The 12,012-nt window shown below is 25.4% G+C and overlaps 2 protein-coding genes across 2 annotated transcripts; one reads left to right on the plus strand and one right to left on the minus strand.

The window, feature by feature from the left end:
• The first annotated feature begins 1,801 nt into the window (after window positions 1–1,801).
• LOC113549469 (hormone-sensitive lipase) lies at window positions 1,802–9,329 on the plus strand. The gene is made up of 13 exons (XM_026950788.1): window positions 1,802–2,187; window positions 2,694–2,768; window positions 3,398–3,775; window positions 3,854–4,040; window positions 5,150–5,264; window positions 5,325–5,432; window positions 5,514–5,704; window positions 5,760–6,039; window positions 6,470–6,658; window positions 6,727–7,048; window positions 8,187–8,328; window positions 9,000–9,125; window positions 9,187–9,329. Exons 3-13 carry the CDS (start codon window positions 3,432–3,434, stop codon window positions 9,271–9,273), a joined length of 2,091 nt encoding a protein of 696 aa, XP_026806589.1. The 5' UTR covers window positions 1,802–2,187; window positions 2,694–2,768; window positions 3,398–3,431; the 3' UTR covers window positions 9,274–9,329.
• A 587-nt stretch (window positions 9,330–9,916) lies between these two features.
• LOC113549470 (probable N-acetyltransferase san) lies at window positions 9,917–11,523 on the minus strand. Its single transcript, XM_026950789.1, has 4 exons — window positions 11,403–11,523; window positions 10,542–10,678; window positions 10,291–10,474; window positions 9,917–10,220 (listed from the first exon to the last, which is right to left on the minus strand). Exons 1-4 carry the CDS (start codon window positions 11,408–11,410, stop codon window positions 10,031–10,033), a joined length of 519 nt encoding a protein of 172 aa, XP_026806590.1. The 5' UTR covers window positions 11,411–11,523; the 3' UTR covers window positions 9,917–10,030.
• Between the last annotated feature and the right edge of the window lie 489 nt (window positions 11,524–12,012).

A 12,012-nucleotide genomic window follows, 5' to 3' on the forward strand; every position in this document is an offset into this window, starting at 1 on the left:
GTACATTAAAAAGTAAACAATAAAATTGGAGGTAAAATATTGGTAATACCAAGTTGGATACTGTGTATCAAGGTGGATATATATCCACTTTGGGTAATACAATAAAATTATTATCTGGATATAAAATTTCAAACCAGTACAGATGATAACGTTTGATGATATATGTATAGGTTATGTTTGGTCAGGGATACCGAATATATGGCACGTGTGTCAAAGTTAGTATGATGGTCATATTTTAACCACAACACCAGAAAATATATTTTTTTCAAAATTTAATCTTGTGTTTATTGTTTAGTAAAAAAAAAAAAAATAAACAAAATTATATATCAATTTATTTCTAAAAAATATAATCTATAAACTATAGTTATCAACTATAAATATTTTAAATTTTGTACTCGCTGCTTTCAGACTTAATATTTTTTACTTAGAAAAAATCGGTTTGTTGCAATTCCAAATAAACTTAATTTTTGCGTTAACATGCGTCGTATATCTACAGAAAACATGTGAAAATTTATTTTTAAAGTGATATAAATTTTTAAAACAAGACTAATAAAATAATAAATATACAACTGATTTTAAAGAATTTATCCCAAAATTAATACCCTCACCTCCCTGAGAAAAATTGTTTATAGGATACCTATCTATTATTATTGGAGCTTGATTGAACGCAAGACAAATAATAGCATTTTGGGGAACAAATCTAGTTTAGCACCCTTGCGAATTTTTCAATTTTTTTTTTGTTTTTGAAACAGAACAGATAAATGATATAAAAATAATGATGCTTAAATAAATTGGCGGAAATCATTAGTTTTCACACATGCGCATTACGCACTAGTTTATTATGTTCTTATTTGCCGTATTTTATGAAATAATTTTTTTTTTTGTTCTCAAATTTGCTTATTTTAACAACTTTTCTTTCCTTAATTCATTTAAATTTAAATATTTGTACGATCAATAACAAAAAATGAATTAACGTAAAAATACAATATTGAGATAACGAAAAAGTGTAATAAATAATAATCAAGTAGGTCTGGTAGCTTAAAACGAAAACAAATACACTGTCATTAAATAGGTCACAAACTCTCAGGGTAAGAAAATGCATTTTTTTTTTGTACTATTCGATATTCACTAATTAGAATATTTTAACATGGAAAAAAAGTTTAAATTCATATTGCCACTTGGTAACGACTAATTGGCTATTTTTATAAGGAATGTGGCTCATAAGCCATAGCTCATAATTCATAAGAAGAGATATTTAACATAAGATAAACTAGATAAATTTTGAAGTTAAGGTTAGGTACACTACCATACTCAACATAAAAATATATATCCGTTTGGAAAAAAAATTTTAGAAAATGCGTGGGCGCTAACAAGATTTATACTACACAATTTTATGTAATAAGTTTTAATTATAAATATTTTATAAATTATAAATCAATATGTTATCCATGATTAAATAGACACATCTCTATTTTGTCACGATGCTTACAACATTCAATAATTCAAAATGTTAGCACTTAGCAAATGGCCTAAATTTATTATCATCAATATCACTTATCAGTTCAATATTGCAAAAACACATGAACTATGCAGCACGGACTAAGATATATCTTAGTCCGTGCTATGAAATTTGAAAATCGTAATTACTATATAATTAGATCTTAATATTAGATCATGTTCCACAGAATATATTATGTTATTTTGATTATCTGTGTACTACTCGCGGTCTGGTGGTAAATAAATAAGAATCTGATTGGATTCAAATGGTTCGGAGGTTGAAAGTAAACATAATAATTGTTATCACTGTGGATCATAGTCGATTATAAGTGGTCGATTTACCATTTTTTATTTTTATTTTCTATGCTCAATAATCAATATCCAATACTAATAGTTGATAACTCAATACGATAGAAAATGTTTAACACCAATAGTAAATATCAAATACCATAACTGAATCATTTTGCGATGCACACTTAATATAAACTGACAGATGTGGGATGCGGAATACGAATTCGTTGTTTTTGTGCTACATTGAATAGGCACTAGGCAGCGGACGTCAGTAAACGGTCGCTTGACGGAGTGACGACGCGTAATTCTTTTAATAATTTTGTTCCCAAATTTTGCAAGACTCAGTATAACTGTAAAGTGTAGACTTTATTATACGTATCCATAAAGTTGCAAACCTCGGTTAATATATTATTGTATTTGTGTATTTTAAAAATTTAAATGGACAGGAAACTTATTTATTTGTTTTTACACAATATTATGTTGTCTGTCTACATTTTGTGAATCTAGTTTAATTAATTATGTTAGAACTGAAGGCCATTTTAAAGTTATAATTAATTATTTTATCAATGACATTTGTGTTGATATAGGTATATATACTAATATAGAAATGTAATAACTACAATTAAAATACTCAGTATTTCATAAAATTCTTGATGAAAATCTTATTATTATGCTACTTAGATTTTTAATACACACTGTAGGATTCATAATTTATGTATTCTCTGTGTTTTGAATAATATACATACTAGTTAAGTATAAAGTAAAATGCAATTCTTATTAATTTAATAATAATATACCAAGTATAAATATTAATTTATAATATTTATTTGCCAGCATATTTTTCTATATTAATTTTTGCTATGAATAATCATATTTTTTAATACATAATATACATTTTTTTCTAGGTTTAAAATGTTAGGTCTGACAAATAATATTTATAAATGAAAAATTTTTATCTGCATTATTCTCCATTTTTTTTAGTAAGTATAATGAAATATGTATATTCATAGTTTGTAAAATAATACTTTTATTTTATTTTAGATAACAAATGCTGTTATAATAAGTACATTACTATGACAAGTTATCTTATATTTACAGTTGTGTAGCCTAATAATTATCTTTCATTTTTGGCTCCTTTTTTACAATCTTGTTAAAATATTAACATAATAAAAAATGTTTTGTTTGAATTTTACTTTTTTAAGAATTAACAAAATTGTATTTTTATTCTTTTATTTGTTAACACTAATTTAAACATAAATACTTGTGTATACAATTAAAGGGTTAAAAGAGTTTATTGATATGTGCACTAACCTATTATATAACAATTAATGGATTTTCAAGCTTTGCTTATGAATAAACTTTTATTGATTTTAATAGAAACTTAAGCTTATAAATAGAAAAAAGTTTTAACAATAAATAACAATATCACCATTAGTAACAGAAAAGGCAAACAACTCTCATAAGCTTGTATAAAATGTATCTTAAATACTGTATGTGCCTATAAAAAGTCTGTCACTTAGAGTTTCCAATAAGCAATTATGTTTTAAATATTGTGTTTTTATTTATTTACATATAGGTACACATTATATTAATCTTTATTTTAATATAGGTGTGTTGTATGTAAAAGTTCATAAATTAATATTATGTCAACATCGGTGGAAATAGATGATAGTTCATCATCATATGACAAACTTAAGGACTTATGTAAAGAAAATGTTATTTATTTTACTAATAATGAAAGAAATGGTTCGACTGCCATAGCCAATTCTTTTGAACAGTTATTTGAAAATATTGGTAATATAAAACCATTGGTTTTTGAATTGCGTAATGTCTATCATTTGTATGATTTTGATCCATCTGTACCTGGTAATGGATATCGAAGTTATGTCACTGTAGTTGATTTATTTATTGCTCATTGCATTAAAATTTGCAATCAAATGACTGCCAATCGTGATTCATTTTTCTTTCGTAAAGCATTTTATACAAAGTATGTATCTCATCATGTCATATAAATACATAATGTTTAATTTATTTAATGTTACAATGAATAAAACTATTTTTGCAGAGAGATTGAATCATGTAACCAAGTGATGAGTGCATTGGTATTGTGCTTAGAAAACTTATGTCTTTTAATTGGTTGGAGTGAACCAGGTATGTTATTTGCTGGAAATGATACTGCAGCATTAGAACTCATGATGAAAATTGAACCATCTAAACTATGTCCTTTTTATGGGCGGTGTTTGGCTTTTCAAGTAAATATTTTAAGTATTAAAAATATGAATTTTTTTTTTTGCATCTTTGCATAGGTGGGCATCAGGAGGATTTAGAGGGGCTCAGCTTCCCAAGTATTAAAATAGACCAGTGTTTGAACTAGTGTTCCGCGAAACCTAAGGGTTTAATATTTTTGATTTTAATTATGATTTGAACATAGAAAAGCTCCAAAAATTATATGGGGGTTCCACAAAATGTTCAAGCTCCTGCAAAGGTTCCACAAGTAAAAGAAGTTGGAAAACACTGTAATAGACCCTCAAAAACAAAGTTAATATATTATATTTGTGTATAGAAAGGGGGTGTGGGTTCACTTTACATTGAATTATTTAATTATTATAGCCCCCTAAAAATTCAACCAAATGTCCGCTTATGCGTCTTTGACTTTTACCACTAACATAATTAACGCTATGTTCTTTATCAACCTCCACACATTTTTATCAAGAACAAAAATTGAATTGACTGATGTGGATATTCACATATTTTATGATTCATATCTTATTTTTATCTTTATTTATGTTAAAAAAAAGTCTGGTTTCCATATTTTGACTAATTATATTAAAATTGTTGTCAACCCATACATAGAACTATATTGATATTATTGGTCAGTTATTTAAAAAAATAAAATACTTATGAAAACATGAAGTATCTCATTATAATTTCCAATCCATACTTTATTTGAAAATAATTAATTCTTCATTAATCTGACGTGTGCACTTAAAATAAACAAAATAATGAACAAATGGTTTACTTACTAATAAACTGATAACTGTAATTTTATATATTCTATGGTAAAAGATTCTATATTTTATTTATTTGTTTTTCTATTCACTGCTCTAGTCTCAACAAGATATAAATACAGAATGAAAACATATATTAATTATTTATTCATTGATTAATTTTTACATAAAACTTAAAAAGTCATATCTTGTAAGAAAATTAAAGACATTTTTATAGTTTTTAAAAATTTCTATGAATTTGAAAATATAATGTATTTAAAAATTTGTCAAATGTCATCCATGTGCATTTTATAAACTGTTATATATTTAAGACTACTTTAAATACTTGAATTAATTTTATGGTGTTTATTAAGTTTAATGAGTCATTACAACCTGCTTTGAAAACTATTGCAATAATGATGGCTGCTTTTAGTGAAGTATACTATAATGAAAATGGCATGTTGGCTAGGGCTAATACTGCATGGAATTGTAAGTTTTTTTAGTTGAAATAAAATTGATTATATTTTATAATTTTTATATTATACATAGGTAGCAAATATATGTTAAATCCGGAATTGAGAGCTCGTAGAATTGTTAATGTCATTCAGTATTCTTCAATAGAATTTTACAAAGCATTTTTGTTCCTTGGTGAAACTGGTAATTGATTTTAAACTATTATTTACAAAAAATAAAGATCTAAAATTAAAACAATTTACGATATATTATTGCTAATTTCAGAACTATTAAAAAGCTTACCAAACCTAGTTTCTCCTGCGGTAGCAATAAATCGACTAATAGCAATTCCTAGCAAATCATTTTTATACTTGAAACCAGATGGACAATTATTTGAAATCCAGCCTCCTTTGTGTCATATTGGATCAGCTTCCTTAAATGTTCGACTAATTGCAAAAACCAAGCGTGAAGGCATGGTAAAGAATATTTTAATATTTTAAATTGTTTTATTAATGTATTAGTGATTATTAGTTGGCAGAAAATCCCGGTAGCGGGATACTACCAGAACCATGTGAAAATCTTATCATACATTGTCATGGAGGTGGTTTTGTGTCTCAAAGTTCAAGTTCTCACGAATCGTATTTAAGAGATTGGGCAGTACGTTTAGACATTCCCATATTGTCTATTGATTATTCTCTAGCACCGAGGGCACCATACCCTAGAGCTATGGAAGAACTATTATTCGCTTACATTTGGGCTTTAAGTAATGCAGCTTATTTGGGTTCTACTGCTAAACGTGTCATAATGGCAGGTAAAAATAAAATAATAATTGGTTAAAACATACATTTAGAACTTAAAATATAAAATTTTGAATAATCGTAGTCATATTACTAGGTGATAAAATTAGTAACGAATTTGAGTTGCAATAACTGAAAACTCAACCACTCATTTTCTAAAATATTTTTATTATGTCTAATACGCAAACTAATTGTACTTTATCTTTTAAATAAAATAAATCGTTATGTCTCATATGTACTAAATTTTTCTCATTCATTACATTGTCATTGTTATTTTTATTAAAAATTTTAATTGATATAAAAGTAATTAGTCTGCAAATGTGTATTATTTAGCAAGTTAAATTAAAAAATATGCCAACAAACTGAAAAAACATTTAAGAAAAAATTGTTGTAAGCAAAATGCATTTGATTAAAGTAAAATAATTTATTATAATTTCAAATCAGGTGATTCTGCTGGAGGTAATTTAAGTGCTTGTGTAGCATTAAAATGCATAGAAATGGGTTTCAGAATACCTGACAGCCTTTTTTTGGCATATTTTCCTTGTGCCATAGCTTGGTCTCCAACACCTGCAAGATTTTTGAGTTTAATTGATCCACTCATACCTCTTGGTTTTATGACTAATTGTTTAAAGGGTAATTATTAGTTTGCTGTCTTCTCCTTAAGTTTTATGCTATAATTTATGTTTTTATGTGTATTATAGCCTATGCTTGTTCTCCCGATATCTACCAAGATAGTTTATATGAGTATAAATTGAAAAATATTGCAAAACCAAAAGATGGCACTTCTGAAGGCTTTGTAGAAAATATTGAATCTAGTGAAGAAGCTCTTGAGTTAATACAAAATACGAATGACGATAGTCAATCAGTAATAACTCCAGTTGAAGAGGTTATTATGGCTGCACATGAACAAAGACAATCCAGACGATTTTCAACAATTTTGACAGAAACGGCAGAAAATATAAGTTCTGCTATTACTACCACATTCATTACATTGACTGGAGGGACAGCTGAAGAAGATATTAGGTGATATCATAAAACTTATGATTAGTTAAAATTCAAAAGTAGATATATATTATCAGTAAACTGGCCTTAAATAACCTAAACTTTATTGTTTTAATTATTGACCCAATAAATGCAACCACTATATAATTATGCAAGACTAGATATTTTCATATTATTTTAACTTTTTCTATTAATTAACTTAAACATTTTGATTGAGTGTAACCCTTTCTAAGGAGTCATTGTTTATCCAATGAATGATACTGCTAATGCAATTTTTCTGAAGGAAAAAGATTTGCCTCTAAATTTTATTGTTTAATGATAAAAGAAATGTGTAATGCAGATACTAAGAACTTAATAAAAACGTAAAAGTAGATAAGTTCATTTTTTATATTAAGATAATTATACTTTTTAGTTGAAAAACCCAAATAGGATATAAGCTGTTATATATTTCATCATATTAAATATGGATATCTTTTGAATTAAAATAGATACATCCTCTTTCTTATTTTAACTATTGAATACTGCTATTATTAAGTTGTAAAAAATATCAAAATCAATTAATTATTAGTCCTATGTGTTTTATTTTTCTTCGATTGACTTACATATATGGCAAAATACTAGGTCTAGGATTACATGAAGTATAAAAATGTATTTTCCATAGCTGAACCAGTAAATAATAAAAATGTGTTGTACAAATTGTTAATTTTTTTTTAGAAGACTAATAGAAGTATTCATGTGATTAACTCTTAATTATTTGTAGATATAAAAACAGTGATTAACTAATATTACATATTATGTACTGTGAATTTGACGCTATCTGACCACTACATACCTCTACCAATATAATGATTTTGACTAAAACAATCAATATTTAAAAACTTTAAAAATAAAACTCTAAAAAGTTTAATTTGTCAAATATGTAAAATAAAAATATGATTGAAATAAGGATCCCTGAAAATATATTTTACACTCGCAAGTTTTAGGTCTATATAAAACGCTAGAAAAAAAGTGACATTGCATAAACATAAACATCTTAGCCCTATTAATTACATATTTTACAATTATTTCTTCAATTATAATTAAATTTGCATTCTTCTTATTAAATCATGACAATTACTTATCATTTGTATACAATTATATTTTACTGTTTTGGATTTAGTGATAATGAAGATGCATTAAATGAAGTAATAGAAGAAGCCCCATTACCTATAGATTTACCAAAGTTACCAGAAGATCCGTTTTTATCACCCTATTTTGCAAATGATGATATTTTTAAACAGCTGCCACCTGTTCATATTGTGGTATGTTTGATTATAAATTGTTAAAATATTGCTGACTGATACTGTAGCCTATATGTACTCAAGTTTTAGAATTATTTTTAAATTTTAATGATTGTGTAATTTTGCTTAACATGAAATAAAAAAATACTTAAATTGTTTATGATCTATTCATGATATATTACTATATTTTTAGTATTTGAAATCTAAAATTAAAAAATATGTATATAAAATAGCTAACATAACTTTTTATAAGATAATTATTAATTAAACTATTGACAATATGACTATATTCACTATATTTATATATAGTTTGTAATATTAAAATTGCTGTTCTTTCATTAACTAATTATTAGCTTCTTTTATATTAATATTTATTAACAAAAGTCAAAAATTAGTAAACTATTCAATCAATAATTAATTTAAAAATATTCTATTTTAAATTATTTAAATATTAAGTACACATGTTATGAGAACACTTTTGGTAATATACTTATGAATGGAACTATACAATAATTTATGATTCATGATGTTTTAAAAAGATGAATTGTTATTTATTTTATTATTATTAGACTATTAAAAGATCTAATGTTTTAATTAATTAAAAACTTGAATTAATCTATATATATTAATTCTATCCACCATATTTTAATCCATATGTTTAAAATTATATTTTATTATTTACTTTATTTCAGACAGTACATATGGATCCTTGCTTAGATGATTGTGTTATGTTTGCTAAACGTTTAAAAGAACTCGGAAAAAAAGTGAATATGGATATTCTAAAAGGATTACCACATGGTTTTTTAAATTTGGCTATTGTAATTTTATATTTAATACTTTAATATATTATATACTTATTGTGCTTCTACTTTTTTATAGACCTGTAAAGAAGCGCATGAAGGATCAGTATTGTGTGCTCAACGTATTGCAGATTTATTTAAAGAAATTGAAATATGTGAATGTTAATACTATTTTTAAATTTCATTACAAACTATTTTTGTAAATTACACATGTGTTCCAAATTCTTATCTTAAGATTACTGTCGTGTGAAATTTTTAAAATTATGAAGTAAAAATACCAAATTGTAATATTTTGTATATTAACTATTAAGTTATTAACAAGTATATAGAACTATAATGCTATTATTTAAAAGAAGAGGACGCCACATCCGCCTACATATGTTATCTTCAAATTATTAATGTAAGACAGCAAAATTGTATTCCGCAGCTCCAATTTGTGCAGTAACCTTTAATAATCAAGTGAACTGACCTATCATTAATCTTAAAGGTAAATAAATTTTATTTTCTAGTGAAACAAATTTTTTACAATATTAAAATTATTAATTAGATTATGAGAATTAGAATTTTTAAATTGTAAATATTATATTTTAATATATTTAATCTTAAAAAATCACGCAAAATCACATAATAATTTTACCTTTTATTTCGGTCAATTCACCCTTTTATTATAGGTTACTACATACAATTTACACTATTCAATACAAATAATTCTATGTCTAATATATGTAAAACAGAAACAACATACAATAATGTGGTGTTCGCTTAAGATACCACGGGAAACTGTAGTTTTGAGACTATCTCAAAAAGACTTAAACAACAATGCAATTTTTTGTGTTTATTTTATACTGTATGTATATTTACAGTATGTTTTCTATTATTATAATGTATTAATACAATAAACAATTAAGAAATCTAGTCAGTGTTTAATCTTTTTTGAAATTATTTGAATGATGTTCATTTTTCCCATTTATAGTTTTTGGTCGTAGACGTTTTTCCAGCACATACGCATCTGCTGGTTCTATTCTCTTATAATAATGCTCTTTAGTTTCAACTATCTCAAAACCAAATTTTTTGTAAAACTTAATGGCACTGTCATTATTCAATTGAACATGTCTATAAAAAAAATAAAAATTGTTACATCAAAATACAATTTCAAAATTGAATACTTAAACTAAATACTTACAAATAAACACTATCAAATGTACCATCACTTTCAACATAGTTTAAGACATGTTCAACCATCATACTTCCTATACCAAGTCTTCTATACTGTGACAAACATCCTAAAGTCATTATATAAAGTCGACGACCAACTTCTTGATCTATTCGACAACATACAGCTCCAACCACAATATCATTATAGTATGCTAAATATTTATTTAAAAGTATATTAACAAATAGCAACTTGTAATAGTGATTAAATAAGATACATACCTAATTTAGCTAATTCCCCAGCTTCTAGAACATCTTTATAAAACTTCTCATTATATGACACAGGGAAAACCACGGTGTTTAATCGTTTGAGTTGTTTAATATTATGATGAGTAATTTCGCCCAATTCCAACTTGGCTCTATAAAATTAATCATAAAGTTAAACTGTATCAAGATAATCTACAAAATTAAATTAAAAATTTTATAATTATTAACTGTTTAAATGTAGTGAATATTCTTAATCAAAAACTATAAACAACACATATTCATAAAAAGAAAAGAGACGACTGATCAATTGGCAAAAAGTTATCTTCATCAATCATTTTTATATTTTTTATAAAGGTATCATCATAACCTATAGATATTGGAAAGTAATCAATAATTCATAAAAAGAATTGGGAATAGCAAAATAAATAATGTAATCACCTGTTCAATGAAGCACTTTAAAAAAACAAGTATTGTAATCAGTTAGATTTAATAAACTATTATAAATATTTATTATATGTAAAATATTAAATACTGCTACTAAATAAAAAAAAAAAATAATAATAATACTAATCAATATATCTATTATGGATATAGAATTTATATTTATTATCAAACTATAGGTGAGAAAAAAACAGATTTTATTCTAATTCAACTAAAAAATATTTTAATATTACAAATTATCTTAGTTTTTAATAGAAGTTTTATTTGATAATTTTTGGTAATTGTATAATATCCAAATAAATAATAATAAAAAAAACAGCAACAGCAAATATTTATATTTAAACTTCAAATACAAATTGGATAAGTTTCCATTTTAATAATTTAAAAATGTGAAATTTTCAAGTACAAAATCAAACATAATACTTAATTGTTTACCTTGTCATGATGGTTTTGATGTAATCCCAATAAGTATTTAATAACTCCAGTGGACACTGGAAACTGTCTGAACAGTCGTGGTTTGACTATTAAAATCTAAAATTCTAAAACAGTAATTCTTTGATAATACATTTTTAAATGATAACGCTAAAGATAAACAGTAATGCCACCCTTTGGGACTACATATTTCCATAAAATTAAAATATTAAATGACCCGACATTGGAGTTAATATTTTATGGATAGTGTTTACTGCAATATTCCCTAATCAGTGGGATAGAAACTAGCTCGTCCGACGCGGCTTCGAACTTGCAAGCAGCAAGCACATATTCTGCAAAGGAGTACTTTGGGACCATAAACTAGACATAAATACATAATAGAAAAAATATATTATGTTTATGCTTGGGACTTGGGTTGGATTCAGTTTAGGACTTTTACGTAATTCTCGGAACTACGGCTTTAGATAATTTAACCTAACCTGAACCAGTGTATTATACTATCACGGAATACCGAATAGCTGATATTCTGTGCCTGTAATATTATTTACAGACGTATCGACGTGCAGCAGCAATACTTTCTTGGACTCTATTTTTTTATATTTTATAGTTTGCC

The sequence above is a fragment of the Rhopalosiphum maidis genome, chromosome 1, assembly GCF_003676215.2.
Source record: "Rhopalosiphum maidis isolate BTI-1 chromosome 1, ASM367621v3, whole genome shotgun sequence".
Classification (NCBI taxonomy): Eukaryota; Metazoa; Arthropoda; class Insecta; order Hemiptera; family Aphididae; genus Rhopalosiphum; species Rhopalosiphum maidis.

Coding starts and splice junctions, on each gene's coding strand:
- LOC113549469 (XM_026950788.1), top strand. CDS start 3,432: ATGTCAACATCGGTGGAAATAGATGATAGTTCATCATCATATGACAAA. Junction 5,265..5,324: donor GGCTAATACTGCATGGAATT/GTAAGTTTTTTT, acceptor TATTATACATAG/GTAGCAAATATATGTTAAAT. Junction 5,433..5,513: donor TTTGTTCCTTGGTGAAACTG/GTAATTGATTTT, acceptor TGCTAATTTCAG/AACTATTAAAAAGCTTACCA.
- LOC113549470 (XM_026950789.1), bottom strand. Junction 10,475..10,541: donor TGGGGAATTAGCTAAATTAG/GTATGTATCTTA, acceptor ATAAATATTTAG/CATACTATAATGATATTGTG. Junction 10,221..10,290: donor ACATTTGATAGTGTTTATTT/GTAAGTATTTAG, acceptor TTTTTTTTATAG/ACATGTTCAATTGAATAATG.